General features: G+C 44.0%; 1 protein-coding gene across 2 annotated transcripts in view; it reads left to right on the top strand.

The window, feature by feature from the left end:
* WDR49 (WD repeat domain 49) overlaps positions 1 to 18,069 on the top strand; it is a 165,688-nt gene that overhangs the window by 99,248 nt on the left and 48,371 nt on the right. For both annotated transcript variants that reach the window (XM_060242445.1, XM_060242446.1), the window contains 4 exons: positions 1,227 to 1,357; positions 2,670 to 2,768; positions 12,379 to 12,525; positions 17,487 to 17,674. In XM_060242445.1, coding sequence (XP_060098428.1) covers positions 1,227 to 1,357; positions 2,670 to 2,768; positions 12,379 to 12,525; positions 17,487 to 17,674 — 565 coding nt within the window. The remainder of the gene's footprint in view (positions 1 to 1,226; positions 1,358 to 2,669; positions 2,769 to 12,378; positions 12,526 to 17,486; positions 17,675 to 18,069) is intronic.

The following is an 18,069-nucleotide window of genomic DNA, read 5'->3' as shown; positions in this document are numbered from 1 at the left end:
CATTATTACATGTGGTGCTCAATAAGAACTAACCACACCATCTTGGACTCTAGGGAATGAAGCTGAAATTGGAAGGATTGTTTTAAATTGTACAAGATTATATGAAATGTTTAATGATTTTATTGTGATTTTATTTTAGCACTATATTGTTTTTATTATTGCTAGCTGCCCTGAGCCTGTCAGGGGAGGGTGGGATACAAATGTAATAAATAAATAAACAAAAAAACTTTCGTTTGTGAGCTGGTTCATGCCCATCCCTAATATACATATAAGAAATGAATGCTTGAATTGGGGGGAGGGGGGTGCTGAAGTGCTTTGTCCCCTTTCCCTATGGGCAGGCAAATTTGTTCTGTTTGAGTAATATGTACAGGTCACAGGACTCAGTTTTCTTTGGTTCTGAGCTCTGATGGAATGCCAGTTTTGTTGACAATATCCATGGCAGAAGATGCTCTATTATTGTGTACATGCAATACAGAAGGACAGCTTCTCGTGACTTAGTGCTTCTCATGACTTTACAGGCTATTAATTCAAGAGTGTGCAGAGTTGATGGAGCTCTTTTGGCATGCAAACTGCTAGTCTTATGCTGGCCTTGCCAAAAATGCCACCTGTAATATGGGATACAGATGGACAGATATGCACATGTGCACCTATTCCTCCTTCCAAACAAACATGTACATGCTGAGAATAAAGTTCTGAAATGCAGAGGTGGTAGGATTGGGTTAGATCCTATTTCCACTGACTAGCAGTTAAACCTGATCTAGCCAAATCTCACTGTCTATGCACTTCAAAACGTTTTTCTCAATGCAGTTGAGGGCTAAAAACCTCACTTTTATTCAATTACATTTTAAAGATTCATATACGAATATATGAAGCTGCTTTATACTGAATCAGACCCTCGGTCCATCAAAGTCACTATTGTCTACTCAGACTGGCAGCAGCTCTCCAGGGTCTCAAACTGAAATTTTTCATGCCTATTTGCCTGGATCCTTTTTTAGTTGGAGATACCAGGGACTGAACCTGGCACCTTCTGCTTACTGAGAAGATGCTCTAGCACTGAGCCACCATCCCTCCTCAAAAGTATTCCCAGAAGTACATCTTGACCTTCGGAGATCTGAATCTGAGATATATAGAATATATAGACCACAGGTTTGATAAAGCATTGTCTGCAAAGGGAGTCAGAAATGACAGGAGATTCCTATTGTGTTTGTGCTTGTCTCTCTTCTTAGGATGATTACTGTCTTCCACCTGAGCAGCTTGACACAGAATCTTGTTCAGCCCTCAGACTGGAAAGGAGGAGTTCAGCACCAGGATGACATCTTATGTGCAGCATTTTTACCTCCACAAACTCTAGTTACAGGTGGGCGGAGGACATTTATTGCCTACTGCATCATCCTGAGATTGGAAGTAGAGCCTTCATTATCTATATACATGGTTTGGTCTACTGCTGCCTGGGCAGGCTTAGCTAATACGGTCTTGGAAGAGCTGAATTAGTTACAAGACATGGACAAATTAGGGTTTCTTAAGGAGACAAAAGAAAGATTGCGATAGGAATGAGAGTTATAAAACTATGGGCTTGATTCTTCTCTCAAGCATGGGAGCTTCCTGGTGGAACTACGATTACTAGCTCTGGGTTGAGAAATATCTAGTGATTTGGGGGTGGAACCTCAGGAGGGGGGTGGGACATCAGAAAGGTATAATGCCTCTAAAGATCAGTTATACTTCCAGGCAATCTCCCAGGTTCACTTTGAGGTTGGCCAACCTTTAGGGCACTTGACTTAGAATAGGGAAAGTTCAAGAGAGCCAATGTTTCTTCATACAAGTATTATTAAAGCTGGTGTCAAGAGTCAGCATGGCTGATCATAAATGTTTAGCCTATCCAGTTCTACCAGAAATGGTAGTTCTCCATTTTTTGCTGGAAGAGATAGCTGGAGGGAGCCTACCCTGAATTTAAGCCCTGGGTGTGGGTGCCCAGGTTGTATCTTTCAGCTGCATCTGTTCAACTATACTTAAAGTTTATGTAATCCCAAACCCTGCAGCTGGCAAGCTGACATAGTGCTTTGCTCTAGGGTTGACTCTCTGAGAGGCCATTGCATGTACTTTTTCTTTCTCTTTCTTATTAACCTTACTGACAGCTTCAGGATGTACCCCCGAAAGCCAATGAGATTTGAGATTGGTTTTGAAGGTGAAAAACTGAGTGAATGTCTCCTACCATGTGAAGTGGCACAGCACATTCTGGTTAAGTTACTGAGTCAATTAACCTGTTTTTATTGCAGAATCTGTTTGTGAATTAACAAGAAGTTGATTGATATTCAGTGGCTGAATCTGTATTTGCTGCCTAGGGGGAGTAGGCTTCTGGTAGACGTGAAGTTTGGAGATGGTGTGGAGGGGGGGAGAGGAACAACACAGGCAGTAAGTTTTGTAGAAACTGTGATGTGTGACTTAAGTTCTCTTCTAATTTCCAGGATAGACTTTTTTTGTTACATCTGAGGTTGGTTTTTATAGCTGTTCGAGCAGCACTGATTTGTATTCCTCTGTGGAGCTAGCAAAGCGTGTTTCAGCAACATCTTTCCCCTTGAGAAGAAAAGAAAAGAAAAGAAAATATGTAATACAAAGTCAAATGTTTGCACACAGCCCTCCTAAATAGCATGTTGACTTTTTATTTGATACAGGTAGTTCCGGTGGTGAAATCGTTGTATGGAATAACAGTACAGAAAATGCTTACATTAAACTGAATCTGAATCCAGGAAAAACTGTAACATGCAGCTCAGGTTAGTGTAAATCATCAGGGGACGTGTGTTAGAGAGCAGAGGACTCCTTTGCTTTATGGAGAAACAGGAAAAGCACCCAGACACAGGAGGATACTGAAGAATTTTCCTGGGGCGTTGGCATGTTAAAATAAGGTTGCCAAACATCAGGTGGGGCCTGGTGTTCTCCTTGGAATTACAACTGGTCTGCAGACAACAAAAGATCAGTTCCCCCAGGGCCAGCCCTAGACTATCTGGAACCCTAGGCAAGGCTAACTTCTAGAACCCCTCCCCCACACTGAAAATGTCACCAAGTCACATGGGGTGTGCCCACTTTGGTGCCCCCAGAAGGCTGGCACCCTAGGTAATTGCCTAGTTTGCCTAGTGGCAGGGCTGGGCCTGTGTTCCCCAGTGGGAAATGGCAACTTTGGAAAGTGAACTCCTTACTGAGCTCTCTCCTGCCTCCACACTGTACTCTCTGCAGACTCTAATTGGCAACCTATAAAAGGATCACACCCTAGTAGAAGGCTGCCAATAGAGTGGTGGTGGTAACATACCTCAGGCATCTCTCAAGGTTACTTAATGCTTGTTTGCAGAATTGAGCTGGTGGAGGACAGGGAGAGGCTGGAGTATGCCACTCTAGATACCTGGCTGGTATCCAAAGGGGTACCAGCTTTAACTTGAGGCAGAAGTTAGGAGAATACAGATCATATAATGGGCAAGTTGCCACACTCAGGGAGGACATAGGTAGTGCTGGAGTTCCATGATCAGAACACCGCCAGATGTGTAATTCAGCCTCAGGAAGCTGCAGGTGAGCAGTTAACTTCTTCCTATTTTCCCAATAATAAATGCTCCCTGACAGTGTCAAGACCCTGGTAAGCAAAGTAACAGGCAGTGCATGGCAACCAGCAGGGGGATGCAAGAGAAAGATTTCAAAAAAATCAGCTTTGTGCACTTACCAGATGTTCACACAGGAGAGGACAAATTCTGTGGTAAACTATAGTGTTTTCAGCAATTCCTAGAGCTACCCCAGAAGGTAGCTCTAGGAATCACCCAACACTTTATGGTACATCCACAGAGTTTTGGGTGGTTCTAGAGCTACCCTTGTCACTTCCTGTATCTTCTTCTAAGTATATGAATGAAGGTTCTTTTTTTAAAAAAAAAAAAATCCCCACTGCCACTTGGAGTGGTGGTATACAACAGGATCTGGAGCCAGGGATTCCTCACCAGGAACCTGGCAGCCCTATTGGTGTGTGTGGTAGGGAACAACTATAGCATCTGGAGAGCATTTCCAATTTGAGAAGAAAGCTGGAAAGAATTAGGACCTCACTCTTCAAGAACTGCAGATCTGAGCCACATTTTCCTTTTCCTACAACTGCATTAGGGAGCCACAATACACCTCTGCATTTCTAATAATGAAATCCCAGCATCACATGTATTTTAGCACACACACACACACACACACCCCATGGGGCTTTTTATTTGCACAAGGAGCTGACTGCCTGCAGTGTTTGCCCACAGAGTGAGGCTAATTTTAGCGTATCAGAAATCCAGGGGAGCAAAGGGGAGGGAGGGGTCACGTGGGTGGACATCTCCAGACCACTAGCGCCTTAGGCAGTTCTAAAGCCCCCTTGCCAGTAAAAGTCTCTGCATGGTGATTGGCTGTTTGCTATCCCGAGCAGCTCCTTCTGTCTCTCATTCTGTGGGATCAACGAGGCTAGGGAAACTTTGATCTATGAAATTACTAATAATGAGTTTCCAGCTAGGGGGTTGTTTATGCCTTTCCCTTGTCAGAGTGACAAAGGGCCAGTGGGGGTATCAGTCTTCCTTGATAATCTTCCCTTGCTCTCAAGGCTATTGCTTCTGTTTATTGTCCCGGATGCGCATCAGCATTTTTAAAAATATATTATTACCTTCAGCAGGGAGCATTCCCTTAATTTTTGCCTTGTTTTGGCGCAGAGTGATAAATAATGGCAGGCAGCCCTCCTACCACTGAGCCTCCTCTCGAGGCCGTTCATAACCTGAAAAATTTCATTTGGTTGAGAGTCTTCACACACTAATGGTTATCATATATTAAGCACCACGCCGGCAGGCAATTCGTAATTGTTCCCTACTCTACAAACTGCCGCTTCCATTACGGAAGAAATACTGGTGTGTATAAGGTGGGGAGGGGAGAAAGGGTATATTATGGCAAGGGGGGGAAAAACATAACTTAATATATTCGCAGAAGGGCTTGGCAAGCTGGTTTTATGTTTCTTAGGGAGCTTGCTTGAGGCTTTCCCCCAAGATAAGTTTTAAAGGGACCATATATTTAATCTTCTGGAATCCTGCTATCTAGAATGTCTATAAAACAGGAGGCAGAAAGAGAAGAAAAAGGGGTATTTTGATCTACTGCTTGCGCACCAGCCCAGGGAAGGGAGATTTTTTTTTTTTAAGTCACAAATTGGAGGGTGACTAATTTTCACTGGATAAATAACCCCTAGATTTAGATGTGCTCAAAAAAGCTTCTAATGGGCATGACTGAGATGCTGTGCAGAGATTTCTGAAAGTGGAAAGGACTAAAATTCAAAGTATAATGCTGTGGAGAACAGGGGCGGGGAAATCTCTCTGTCGCATTGTTATACTGCCCTTTCTCCAAGGAGCTTAGCAATGTATGTGGTTCTCCCCTTCTCTATTTTATCCTCATAACAATCCAGTGAAAAAGGTTAGACTGGGGATGTCAACACCCAGGTGGTGGCTAGAAATTTCCTGGTATTACAACTGATCTCTAAGTGACAGAGATCATTATATCCCACTAAGGTCTCACCTCTCCTCAAGCTCCATCCTCCCCAGGCTCCACTCCCCCAAATCTCCAGGTATTTCCCAGCCCAGAGGTGGCAACCATGGCTTCAGTTGGTAGCTCTTCTGGTGACTGGGGATCTCCTGGGATTACAAGTGATTCCCAGGTAACAGAGAGCAGTTCCTGTGGACAAAATGGCAGCTTTGGAAAGTGGGCTTTATGGCATTATATCCCACTGAGGCTCCTCCCCTCCCCAAACCCTTCCTTCATCAGGCTCCACCCCAAAATCTCCAGGCATTTTCCAACCTGGGCCTAGCAACCCTAGGTCAGGGAGAGAGAGATTAGGCTGAGATCAACTAGTAGCTATGATCTGAACTGAATCTAGAAGTATCTCAAACTCTAGTCTGAGAAATTTACCACTATACCACAACTAGGATTGCTACTGATGGGGGATGGTGGAGGGGTAGGGTTGCCAGCTCTAGGTTGGAAAACTCCTGGGGAAGATAGGGACCCCAGTGAGGTATAATCAAGGCTTTTTTCTTAGAAAAAGCCCAGCAGGAGCTCATTTGCATATTAGGCCACACACCCCTGACACCAGGGTTGGTGAATGGGAGTAGGCTGGGTTGGCGGCTGCCTAGGGTGCTACCCGCCTTACTCCCCTTGCCCCTTCCCCAGAAGGTGCTGCTTGGTCATTGCACTATTCAGAGGCTTCCTTTGCAGTGTTTTCCCCATGAAGGAGCCGCTTGGCTGCTTTTAACCCAAAAGCGGCCAGGTGCTGCTAAAACACCACGCTATTCGGAGGCTTCCAAAGAAGCCTCCAAAAAGCATGGGGGCCGCTTTTGGCTTGAAAGCAGCCAGGAGGCACAGGAGGCTCTTGTACGCTGCCTGTTGCTCTCTCCCCCCACTTGCCGCCCTGCACGATGATGTCACTAGTGACCTGTCTTAAGGTAGTTTGGGGGGCGGTGCTGGGGGGTGCAGCAGAATCCCTAGCAGAATCCCTAGCACCGGGCCTGCCTAACACCAAGCCAGCCAGAACTGTGTTCCTGTGCATTCCTGCTCAAAAAAAGCCCTGGGTATAATGCCATAGAGAAGGGGTGGCCAACGGTAGCTCTCCGGATGTTTTTTGCCTACAACTCCCATCAGCCCCAGCCATTGGCCATACTGGCTGGGGCTGATGGGAATTGTAGGCAAAAAAACATTTGGAGATCTACCATTGGCCACCCCTGCCATAGAGTCTACCCTCCAAACCATCTGTTTTCTCCAGGGGAACTGATCTGTGTAGTGTGGAGATGAGCTGCAATTCCGGGAGGTCCCCATGCTCCACCTGGCTTGCTACCTTCCCTACCAACAAGGTAAGAAAGGGAGTGACAGAGAGGTCACACTTGGCAGGAATCCTCTACTCTCACTATGGAATATGGGACCAGCAAGATTAACTATCCTACTCCCATTGTGCCTCATTTTGGATTAATTTCCTTGGTGGCTTTCAGAATTTTGAATTCAAATGTTATGCTTCAACAGATTTAGGAAATTCATCTTTTTAATCTTTTTAAAGCCGGTCTCATCTTTGCTCCTTCTGTTTATTTGCTTATAAGCAAGAAATCTCAAAAGGCTTCCTTCTTCTTCCTTTCTCACTCAGGCTGTGTATTAATTAGCACTCTGCATCATCCAAACGATGACAGCGTGTTTACTTGTGGGGCTGGTAATCCTCACTGGCTGGAGTCCAAAGAACCGGGCAAGTATTCGTGCCACCAAAGAGAGCTGGGGGGCATGCGTTTTGCAAACTGCTCCCCTCCCCTTCTGCATAGCCAACCATTTTTGAAATGGAGGCTTCTGGGCACGGGAGTCTGCTGTTCAGTTTTCAGTTTGCTTGTTTGTAAAAGGATTTCACCAGGTGCACCCAAGCCCTTGGAAGTGCTGAAAGGCACTCTTTAAATCCTGGCCGTAACATGAAATGCACATGCAAGCGCATGTGGCAGAATATGGTCCTCAGTCAAATTGCTGCAGATAGAATCCAAGCATCTCCTGCTACTAAACAGTAGAAGTCAAAGGCTTAAAAGTAAAAAAGAAAAGAGAAGCCATTTGTTATTTCTGGGAGGCATGTGCATGCAAAATTCATGGATTTGTCTGAGAGATTCCTTTTCAGAAGAGGCCTCCTAAAGAATCCTAAACAAACTTGCCTCCTTAAAAAAAAAAAAGGCTGAAGAGCTGGCGGTTTAATTTGTCTTCTAACAAGGCCATGTTTCATAAGCTTTTATCCTGATTCATGAGGCAGTGGCAATCATAAAATTTATTGGTTTGACCCATAAGCCGCAATGGAACTGACTGAACAGATGAAAACAGAATTCTGCACAAGCAACTGGAACCACAACTGAAATATCTAAGCAACATGCAAATGATTAAAACCAAAATCATGTTTTGCAATGTAGATTTCTTTTCAGCTGCAGTCTTTGGCTGTCATTGCAAGCTGCCATGAAGCCAGGATGTGCATGAATTTGGCTTGTTGCCAGGTGTGTGCATGCACCTTACTCCTCCCCACTCAAAGTGTGAGGAGGAAATCCTGTCGGGGGGGAGGGCAGGGGGGGTGAAGGCAGCAAAGCTAATTCCAGTTAACCTGTGTGCCAGCATTCATACAGTGTTGCTACAATGGTTGTCTCTTGTGGACTAGTACTCACTTTATCAATATTTGCATATCTAGAGAAGAATAGATGCTTTTGAGATGTGGTGCTGGAGAAGAATCTTGAGAGTCCATTGGTCTGCAAGAATATCAAATCAGTCAGTCCTAAGGGAAATCAACCCAGACAGTTCCCTGGAAGGTCAGATGCTGAAGCTGAAGCTGAAATACTTTGGCCACCAAATGAGAAGGGAGCACTCCCTGGAGAAGATCCTGATGCTGGGAAAGACAGAAGGCAAAAGAAGAAGGGGACAGCAAAAGTTGAGATGTCTGGACAGCGTTACTGATGTAACAAACACGGATTTGAGCAGGCTTCGGAGGATGGTGGAAGACAGGAGGGCCTGGCGTGACTTTGACCATGGGGTAACAAAGAGTCAGACTTGACTGTGCAACTGAACACCAAAAAAACTGTTGGTGGTGACAGAACGTGGCATCAAGTCACAGCTGACAATCAGGAACCCCATGAGGTTTTCAAGGCAAGAAATGTTCAGAGGTGGTTTGCCATTGCCTGGATCTGCAACATGACTCTGGTATTCCATGAAGGTCTCCCATCCAAATTCTAGCCAGGGCTGACTCTGCTTTCCTCTCTTCAGAGCTACCTCTCTGTTTGGACTGGGTAGAGAAATTCCTTCTCTCCCTAGAAGATCTGTCCCCTTTCCTTGGCCCAAACAGGAGTCTTTGCCTAATCATCCACTCTTACTTGCCAGATTTCTTGAAGCAGCCTGTCACTCAAGGCTCTCCGTTTCTGTGAAGAATTAACCCTTAACAGTCCTATATCTGTTTATACAACATTTAGCCTGGCCGTCCTTCCTTTCACTCCCCTTAGGGTAAGGATAAATTTGGTTTTAGACTCCATCTGGAATGGTTACTGTATTTGTTTTACTGTTTTTAACTTTTAAAATCTTTTTATGATTGTATTTTTGAATGTGGTACACCACCATGAGCCCCAAATAGGGGGAGGGAGGTTTAGAAATAGAATAAACAAACAAACAAATAAATGCTTCTAAGCTTTTAAAAGTGTAGTCTCTCACATGCCCCACACTTTGAGTTCATTGCTTCAGGGGAGATTCTCACAAGCCATGGGTGAAGCACATGGGTGCATGTTACCTTTTTGTTTAGTTTATACACCATCATATAAAATGCTTTTAACAATCTGTTTTAACAACCTACAACCTTAGGTGATTCTGGAGTGTGCATCTGAAATGACATTCTCCTTCCTTTTTCATGTGTGCTATGTCAAAATTGAACTCCATTTTAGCAGTTTACTGTTTGTACTCTTCACTGTGGCTTAATGGTCAGTGCACAAGGTGAATTTCCTCCCCCATAGGTATGGTTTCAGCTTACCTATGACCCACACTCCTGCCAAACATTCCCTCTCAGACAGGTGTTGCTCTCTGTCCATCACCTTTCTACTAAAGTAAAGGATAGGATGTTGATTTCTGTCCTCCCCACTCTGACTTAACATGGTCCCTATCCAAATAATAGATGCATTGTTGTAAGGTAAAGGGTTTCATGAAGTCAAGAGCTTCCGAGACATAATGCAGTCAGGCTAGCCTGTGCCATCCAGATCAGTGCAATGTAACTAGGGGTTAGTTTTAAACCAGGCTTCCTTCCTCAGGATCTGCAGGAAAAGTCAGGAGAAGTGAAATGGATTCCTGGGCACAGCTGAGTTAATGCACATCTTTCTTTGCTCTCTAAATGGAGCTTGTGTTGAGAATACTGACAAAAACTAGCTTTATATTTTTAAATACATCCTCCCTGTTTGTCTGTCTATGTTGAAATAGACACTAGTTTCCTCAGAGGGATGAAGGTGAGTTGAAAGAATTGCCAGATGCAGGCTGGGAAATTCCTGGAGATTTGGGGGTGGACTTTGGAGACAGCAGGGTTTGGAGACAGGAAGGACCTCAGAGGGGTTTAATGCCTAAGATTCCATCCTCTGAAGCAGCCATTTTTTCTAGAGCAACTGATATCTGTTGTCAGGAGATCACTTGGAACTCTGGGGGATCTCCAGGTCCCACCTGGAGGTTGGCCACCCTAGTTGGAGCAGCTGATGTTTGTGTTACATATTTGCCCCATTTTTTCTGTGGTAAGCAAGGGTGGGGGGTTTTTTGGGAGGGGGGTGTTATATCAAAGATCTGTTTGACCAGAAATAACAGTAGGGCAGGAAATGTTTGCACAGCAGGGGAAGCAATGCCTCTCTCAAACCAGTTTCAGCATTTTTAAACTATCATCAGCCAAGAGCCAAAAAACATTCCCGTGTCTCTCAGAAAGAAAATTCAAGATCTTGGCCAAATCATGTGCCCCTTTACACTAGCTAATAGTCCTTTTGACTGTTTAACGCCAAGCATGCCTTGATTTCTGTCACTTTGTATGTACAGTTTATGAAAGATTCTGAGAGCTTGTGCATTATGTGAACTAAATGTGCTTCACATTTCACGTTGTTCCTCTTTGAAAATTTTATTTGTAGATAGACACTGCTATAAAAACAGATGCCTTGCATAAACCACTAATCTCAATTTGTGTTTAGATTTTTGAATAATTCTTTATATATTTTTTCAAGGTCAAATGGTTTGTGCATAAAATTTCCATATTTCTCAAAAATGCACATATTGGGTCCATCAAAGGTTATGCTAGAATAAAACTGTGTTATTCTTTAGAATGTCACAAGACTCATTTTGGTTTATGCAATGATTGGAATACTTTCCACTAGGGTTGCCAATCCCCAGGTGGGGGCAGGGGATCCCCCGGGTTGGAGGCCCTCCCCCCGCTTCAGGGTCGTCAGAAAGCAGCGGGAGGGGAGGGAAATGTCTGCTGGGAACTCTATTATTCCCTATGGAGATTTATTCTCATAGAAAATCATGGAGAATTGATCTGCGGGTATCTGGGGCTCTGGGGGAGCTGTTTTTTGGGGTAGAGGCACCAAATTTTCAGTATAGCATCTAGTGCCTCTCCCCAAAATACCCCCCAAGTTTCAAAAAGATTGGACTAGGGGGTCCAATTCTATGAGCCCCAAAAGAAGATGCCCCTATCCTTCATTATTTCCTATGGAAGGAAGGAATTGAAAAGGTATGCCGTCCCTTTAAATGTGACGGCCAGAACTCCCTTTGGAGTTCAATGATGCTTGTCACTGCCTTGATCTTGGCTCCACCCCTAATGTCTCCTGGCTCCACCCCCAAAGTCTCCTGGCTCCATCCCCAAAGTCCCCAGATATTTCTTGACTTGGACTTGGCAACCCTACTTTCCACTGATTTTGCTCCCCAAGCTATTTGAGTTTATCCCTGACTCGTGGGTTTTTAGCTCCCTATTTCCTCTGTTTAACTGATCCTCACCAAAGAAGAGCTTTCATGCTGGCCAGATTTAATGCACTACCATCGGCCATCCTCTCCGGAAGATACCACAGAATCCCCGGCAATCTTAGACGATGCCCTTGTAGCCAAGGAGTCATCGAAACAGTCTCTCATGTTCTTTTGGACTGCCCTTTCTATAGCAGTCCACGAGCAAGATAGTTAGATGCTCTGCTCTTTGACCATCAAGGCCTCTCTGTCAATGCTAAAGTTCGCTTTTTACTCCACGGGAAACACAACTTTGTCACCACTCACGTGGCTTGCTTTTTACAGGTTGCAATCCAAATCAGAGAGGCTTTTACTCATGCATAGCCCTCAGCTATTTTTATGTCATTTAACTTTTGCTGGTTTTTCTAAGGTTTTACTATATTTTATAGTGTTACTGTCAGTTTTAAAGTATACTGTACTCTTATATCAATGCCAATAAAGGTCTACTACTACTACAATAATAAGCCTCAAGCATTTTCATTTAGAACAACATATTCAGTGCATATCTTTTTTTTTTTTAAATCTAGCTCTTGAAGGTCTTAGATTCCATTACAAACTGTGCAAGTCCCCAGTCCTCATGGCTGTATTTATTTGCCTTTGAGGGAAGGAATTGACTGAAAAGGAAATTGCCAGTGGCACACATATGTTTTTCTCCCCAGGGTTTTCCATTCAGTATGCTAACCTCTCTGAACAGGTTTTTCAATGCAGAGGAGCACAAAAGCTTATTTGGGCCTCTGGGGAAGCGGCTGCTGAAAGAGAAGCTTGCATATCCTTATAGATTGTAGGCATTGTTGGCATAATGAAAAAAAGTGTATTTCTTTTCCAGGCTCTAATCATGAATTTCCTCTGTAGATTCAAAGAAAGGGAGTTCTACTGGCTGGCTGTCCTCTAGAAGACGCGCCTTATCTGCCTCCTGGTACTCCACCTCTGGCTCAGAGAACTGCTGCACTGTTACCAGGCTCTTCTTTCTGAAGGCCCGGGAGAATATGTCAGTAACAGGTATGGGATAGTTTCAGGTGGGCAGTCATATTGATCTGTGTTAAAAGAGCAAGTTTTGAGTCCAGTAGCACCTTAGAGACCAACAAGTTTTCCAGGGTATGAGCTTTTGAGAGTCTCTTGCTGCAGTCACACACAATAAATAATGCACTTCCAATGCACTTTCCAACTAGATTTTGCCAGTTCAAAAACAGCAAAATCCAGTTGGAAAGTGCATTGAAAGTGGATTGAAAGTGCATTATGTGGTGTCTGTGATCGCACCTCTGACAGAAGGAGTTTGGCTCCTGAAAGCTTACATCCTGGAAATCTGGTTGGTCTTTAAGGTGCTCCTCGAACCTTGCTCAGATATGGGTAATATTCTTTAGCTTCAGGGCTGCCAAGCCACCACGGGCCTCTGGACAAAGATTCCCCATATGACCCTGAACCAAATCATGCATCTAAATTTGTAATGTTATATTTGTATACACATATACATGTGTACCAATACAGGACTCACTTCTAACATCTGCTGAAGTGGGCTGCAGTTCACAAAAAAGTTAATAACACAAATCTTTAGTAAGCAAATCAGTTAGAATAAGTTTACTTTTTATATATTTTCCTAACACAAAAGCAAGGGCAAATTAATTATGTAGCGGTGCTGGCTGAGAAGTACTGGGATCATTGGGGACTGACTTTACTAACACATTTTCTAAAAAGATTGTCATTTATCCTATAACATGAAGCTTAGTGTCTACAGTAGCAAAGTAGCATTTACCAAGGGATATTAAAGTAGCATTTACAAAGGGATATGAGAGACAGTTTGGTGTAGTGTTTAAGAGCGTGAACTCTAATCTGGGAGAACCAGATTTGATTCCTCACTCCTCCACTTGTAGGAGCTGGCATGACCTTAGGTCAGTCACAGGTATTATTTTTATCAAATGGGGTTTCTTAAACTGGTAAGTCCCATTATGTCATTGCTGAAGTGGTTTAGTCTGGCCATATTGGATCCATATGTTTTGGGAGATCCAAAGCTTCTGCTTGGGCAGTAAAATAGATAAATTCTAGATAGCTTCACCTTCCAGCAACTTTGATTTAGCCCAGAGCAATCTTTGTATGGATTTCAGGCACCTACAGTCATGGGTCCAAATCAGGGTATCTCTTGCCGCTGTAGGTCTCCTTTTTCACATCTTCTATGCAATTTTAGCTAGGTGCAAACAGCACTTTGGAACAACTAAAGTTTGCCAGGCTAAATGGTGGTTGGGGTTATGGGAAGCCTGCCATTGCATGCTCAAGGTTAATATGGGTTGGTATCCTCTCTTGGGATTCCAGCAATAAATCTGTGCATGTGTATGCTTTGATATTGGTTGTCAACCCATGTGACTGGTATGCTGGAGGGAACCCCCACTTAATGGACAACAAAAGCAAAGGTAAAATAAATGCATCTGAGCTTCTGCAATTTGCTTTCCTTGCGTGCTGGTAGCTGAGATCTTTTTCAACAGGGGGAAAAAATCCAGGCTCTGTAGAGACATTTAAGATGTATGACCTGTAGCAAATAAGAGCCCTTTCTTATTTTGGGCAGGATTGAGTTGAATTTGTCCGATATTGACAGCGAGTTCCAATAACCCAAATGAACAAGACTGTAGTGGAAGGCTGCTTACATGCAGAAAGCCAAACAGAGTATTGATTTATATCCAGGGCGAGCTAGCAAGGCACTGCGGGATGTTAAGTCATGGTGAAATTTTGTTCAGCTGGGGAGTTTCACAGCTGCTAATCCTGAGTGTATAAAATCATTTATCAGCTGCTTTTTCCAGATGTTTTTCTGAAAGAAATTATTGCCTCCTCCAAGGCAAATTGGAATCTTTCTGCAGATATATCTTCTAGGTTTTGGGAAATCTGTTGCCCTGAAGGGTTTATTCAGGATTGTTTGTTGTTTATAAAGTGCATACAATTGACGCAGATGTTGGGTTTGCCAGGTATTTGCATAATGATTTACAGTCTCATAAATCCCCCGGTTCCCATGAACCACTTTCTTATTTCTAGAACTTTGGTAAGTTTGGTGACTTCATGGACTGAATCATGTTTTACTCCATTGGAAAGATTCAGTATGGACTCTAAAGTTAAATAAAGAAATGCACTATCTCATGAGTTCGCACATAGTGGGAAATCACTTCTGATTCTCTTAGAACCATTGCAAGATGAGCTAAGGAAAGAGCGCAAATTGTACCACACATGTGTAGGACATGCTACAAGATTCAGGATTAAGGCTGCAGTCTTTTGTGAATTTACATGGGAACAAGTCCTGTTGAATACAGTGAATTCCAAGTCAACATGTGTAGGATTGGGCACATTAGAATGGAAGTTCATGATTCCATCATCTCTAGGACATGTGGAGCTGATCGTTTTTGCTACTAGGCGACCTGACACCTGCCAACCAATGTTCCCTCTAAGCTGCAGAGCCTTTTGAGCAAAACTTCTACTTTGTGAGCTACTGGCATTAAAGTTGTGAGCTACTGCATAAATTATTGTGCTCTGGGGTCATCCTTCCTGAGCTAAGACAAAAATGTGTGAGCTGGAGGTTAAAAATCTGTGAGCTAGCTCACGCAAACTCAGCTTAGAGGGAACACTGCTGCCAACCACATGTATCCCAAACTGATTCTTTCATCCCTGCAGGATGTCAAAATGATGTGGGTTTACCCCACACTATCTTCTTTGTCCCACTAGATTATGGGTTATGCTACATACAAATTGCATTTTGCACTGCAGAATGGAAGCATGCTGCATTTCTGTGAGGACACAAGCCAATGCTTATTCTGCATTGAAGGATCCCAGGCCCTGGGTAAAGTGCCTTCCTTTCACCTCAGAGAGGGATGGGAGCACCACTCTATTCCGCATCCCCTCCTCTGGCTCTACTCCCATTTGAGCTGGGAGCCAGGGCTGGTCTGTCCTCACCAGCCTCCTCCCTCCAGCCTTTTCAAGGCCCTAGCCAGGCCTGGGGCATGCCCAGTGGCCTCCCTCTATGCAGAACCCCTTTAGGGGCATGGCCAAGCCTGTGAGGGATCTTCTGAGAAGTTCTTGCCCTGTCACTCTCCTTCCCCAACCCCAGTGGGGAGCTTCCCAGCAGCTGATTGTCAGGCAGCTCACTGGCAAAAGGCCAAGTCTCAGTTGCCGCCTAACTCTTAAAGGGCCAGCCAGCATGGATCTGTTGGCTGGTGTGAGAATCTGTATAAGGCACATCTGTGACCCCACTGGGACTGATGGATGCAATGTGGGGAGCCAAGAAGCAGAGGGGGTCTCCACACCAAAGAAGAGGAGTAGGAGTTCGAGTAGATTTATACCCTGCTCTTCACCCCTAGTCTCAGAGTGGTTTACAATCTCTTTCCCTTCCTCTCCTCACAACAGGCACCCTGTGAGGTAGGTGGGGTTGAGAGAGCTCTGAGAGAACTGCTCTTGAGAGAACAGCTCAGAGAGAATAATGACTGACCCAGAGTCACCCAGCTGGCTGCATGTGGAGGGAGTGGGAAACCAAATCCGATTCTGCAGTTTAGAGTCTGCTGCTCTTAACCACTGCAATAAAATGGCTCCCCAGTTCACCAGACTGGCTCACTAAACTGACATGCACGAACAGAGCTCTCTCCACATAGTCACTTCCTATCAAATATATTTACATCTCCTATTTCTGTGCTATCCTGCCTTCTAGGTGTTGAAGGAAGCATCCTAGTTTCTTGTCCTCACAACAACTGTGTGAGAATAGTGCTGCACGCACAAGCCGAGAGAGCTTCAAGTGCCCCCCTCCCAACTCTTAGGGCTAACTTAGGACATTCATGCACATCACTAACTACTACTTTATCTTTTTATCTTTCCCCTCCTCAAATGAGCTCAGAGAGGCATGTACCGTTTTTCCCAGTCCATTTTGTCCGAGCAACAACCTTCTGAGGCAAGTTAGGCTGAGAGATAGTGCCTTACCCAAGGCCATGCAATAAGCTTTAGGACTGAATAAGGAACTGAATCCACATATCCCTGATGTAAATCTATCATTATCCAAAATTACTAGAAAACTGTTCAATTTCAGAGTGCAGCTAAGTGATATCAAGAGGTAAGTGACTTGATCTTCTGTACTCTTTATAAAAATTGCTAATAATAGGTGTGTGTATGTGGATCAGATTACAGCTGTAGCACAGGGGAATGGAAGAAATTAATTCCTCTGTCACTATACATATACCATGTATGGGGGCTGTGGCTCAGTAACAGAACATCTGCTTTGCATGTGGAATGTCCTGCGTTCAGTCCATAGCATTTCCTCGTAAATGGATCAAATGATGTAAGGGGCTTCCACTTTGGACAGCCACTGCAAGGCAGAGAAGACAATGCTGATCCTGCTAAACTGATGATGGGCTGACAGTATAAAGCAGCTTAATGTGTCTTCATGCCTTTAGAATTAAGGGAGAGGAAGGGAGTTAGAGCCAGTTTGGTGTAGTGGTTAAGTGTGTGAACTCTTATCTTGGAACTGGGTTTGATTCCCCACTTTTCCACATACACCTGCTGAGTGACCTTGAGTCTGCCACATGTTCTCTCAGAACTGTTCTGCTCAAGAGTAGTTATGGGAGGGCTGTCTCAGCTCCATGTAACTCACAGAGTGTCTGTTGTGGGGAGGGGAAGGGAATGAAGATTGTAAGCTGCTTTGAGACTCCTTCAGGTAGTAAAGGGCAAGATATAAATCCAATCTCCTCTTCCTCCTCTCCTCCTCTTCTTCTTCCCAGTCTATGCCAACTGAACAGCAGTTGACCAGCAGACCCTGATCAATCCTCTCTACATTCCCTTGCATTCTGTAATGCTAAACTTTGTAGCCAGTTACCTTCTGCATTTGTCTTAAGGGTAGTGGGAAAGTTAGAGAGTGTCCTACTGATTTTAATTTGATCCCATCCCCTGCAGTTTTAGATTAAATGTCTCTGGAAGTCACCCAAACTAATTCACCTTTCTTTTCTTAGGAGGAGCAAATTTAGTGTCTTGTGGAGCTGCTGGTTATGTTAGGTTTTGGAATATACAGAAAAGCCAACTTCTGGGAGAGTTTGAAGCTCATGGTGGAATGGGAACTATTATTATGACAATTGATAAAACAAGCAGATACCTGATAACAGGGGATCTGGCTGGATGGGTGAAAGTGTGGAACATAGAGGTAAGTGGATATATTTGAAAAGAGATAAAGCAGAGATTCAAATAATGGCCCAACAGTGAGCGTTTGGTTTCATACTAATACTCAGGGGTGGAATTCTAGCAGGAACTCTTTTGCATATTAGGCCACACACCCCTGATGTAGCCAATCCTCCAAGAGCTTACAAAAAAGAGCCTTGTAAGCTCTTGGAGGAATGGCTACATCAGAGGGTGTGTGGCCTAATATGCTAAGGAGCTTCTGCTAGAATTCTACCCCTGCTAATACTCATGTTGAAATGCTGCTGGGGGAAAAAATGGAGGAGCCAGAGCTGGTGTATATGCAAAAGATTCAAGGTTTAAACCTTCAGAGATTTCCAATTAATGAGTTGTAGGTAGCAGATCTAGGAAAATTCTGTTCTC

This window comes from Heteronotia binoei, chromosome 6 (assembly GCF_032191835.1).
Source record: "Heteronotia binoei isolate CCM8104 ecotype False Entrance Well chromosome 6, APGP_CSIRO_Hbin_v1, whole genome shotgun sequence".
Taxonomy (NCBI): Eukaryota; Metazoa; Chordata; class Lepidosauria; order Squamata; family Gekkonidae; genus Heteronotia; species Heteronotia binoei.
This window is presented reverse-complemented; position numbering and strand designations above follow the sequence as displayed.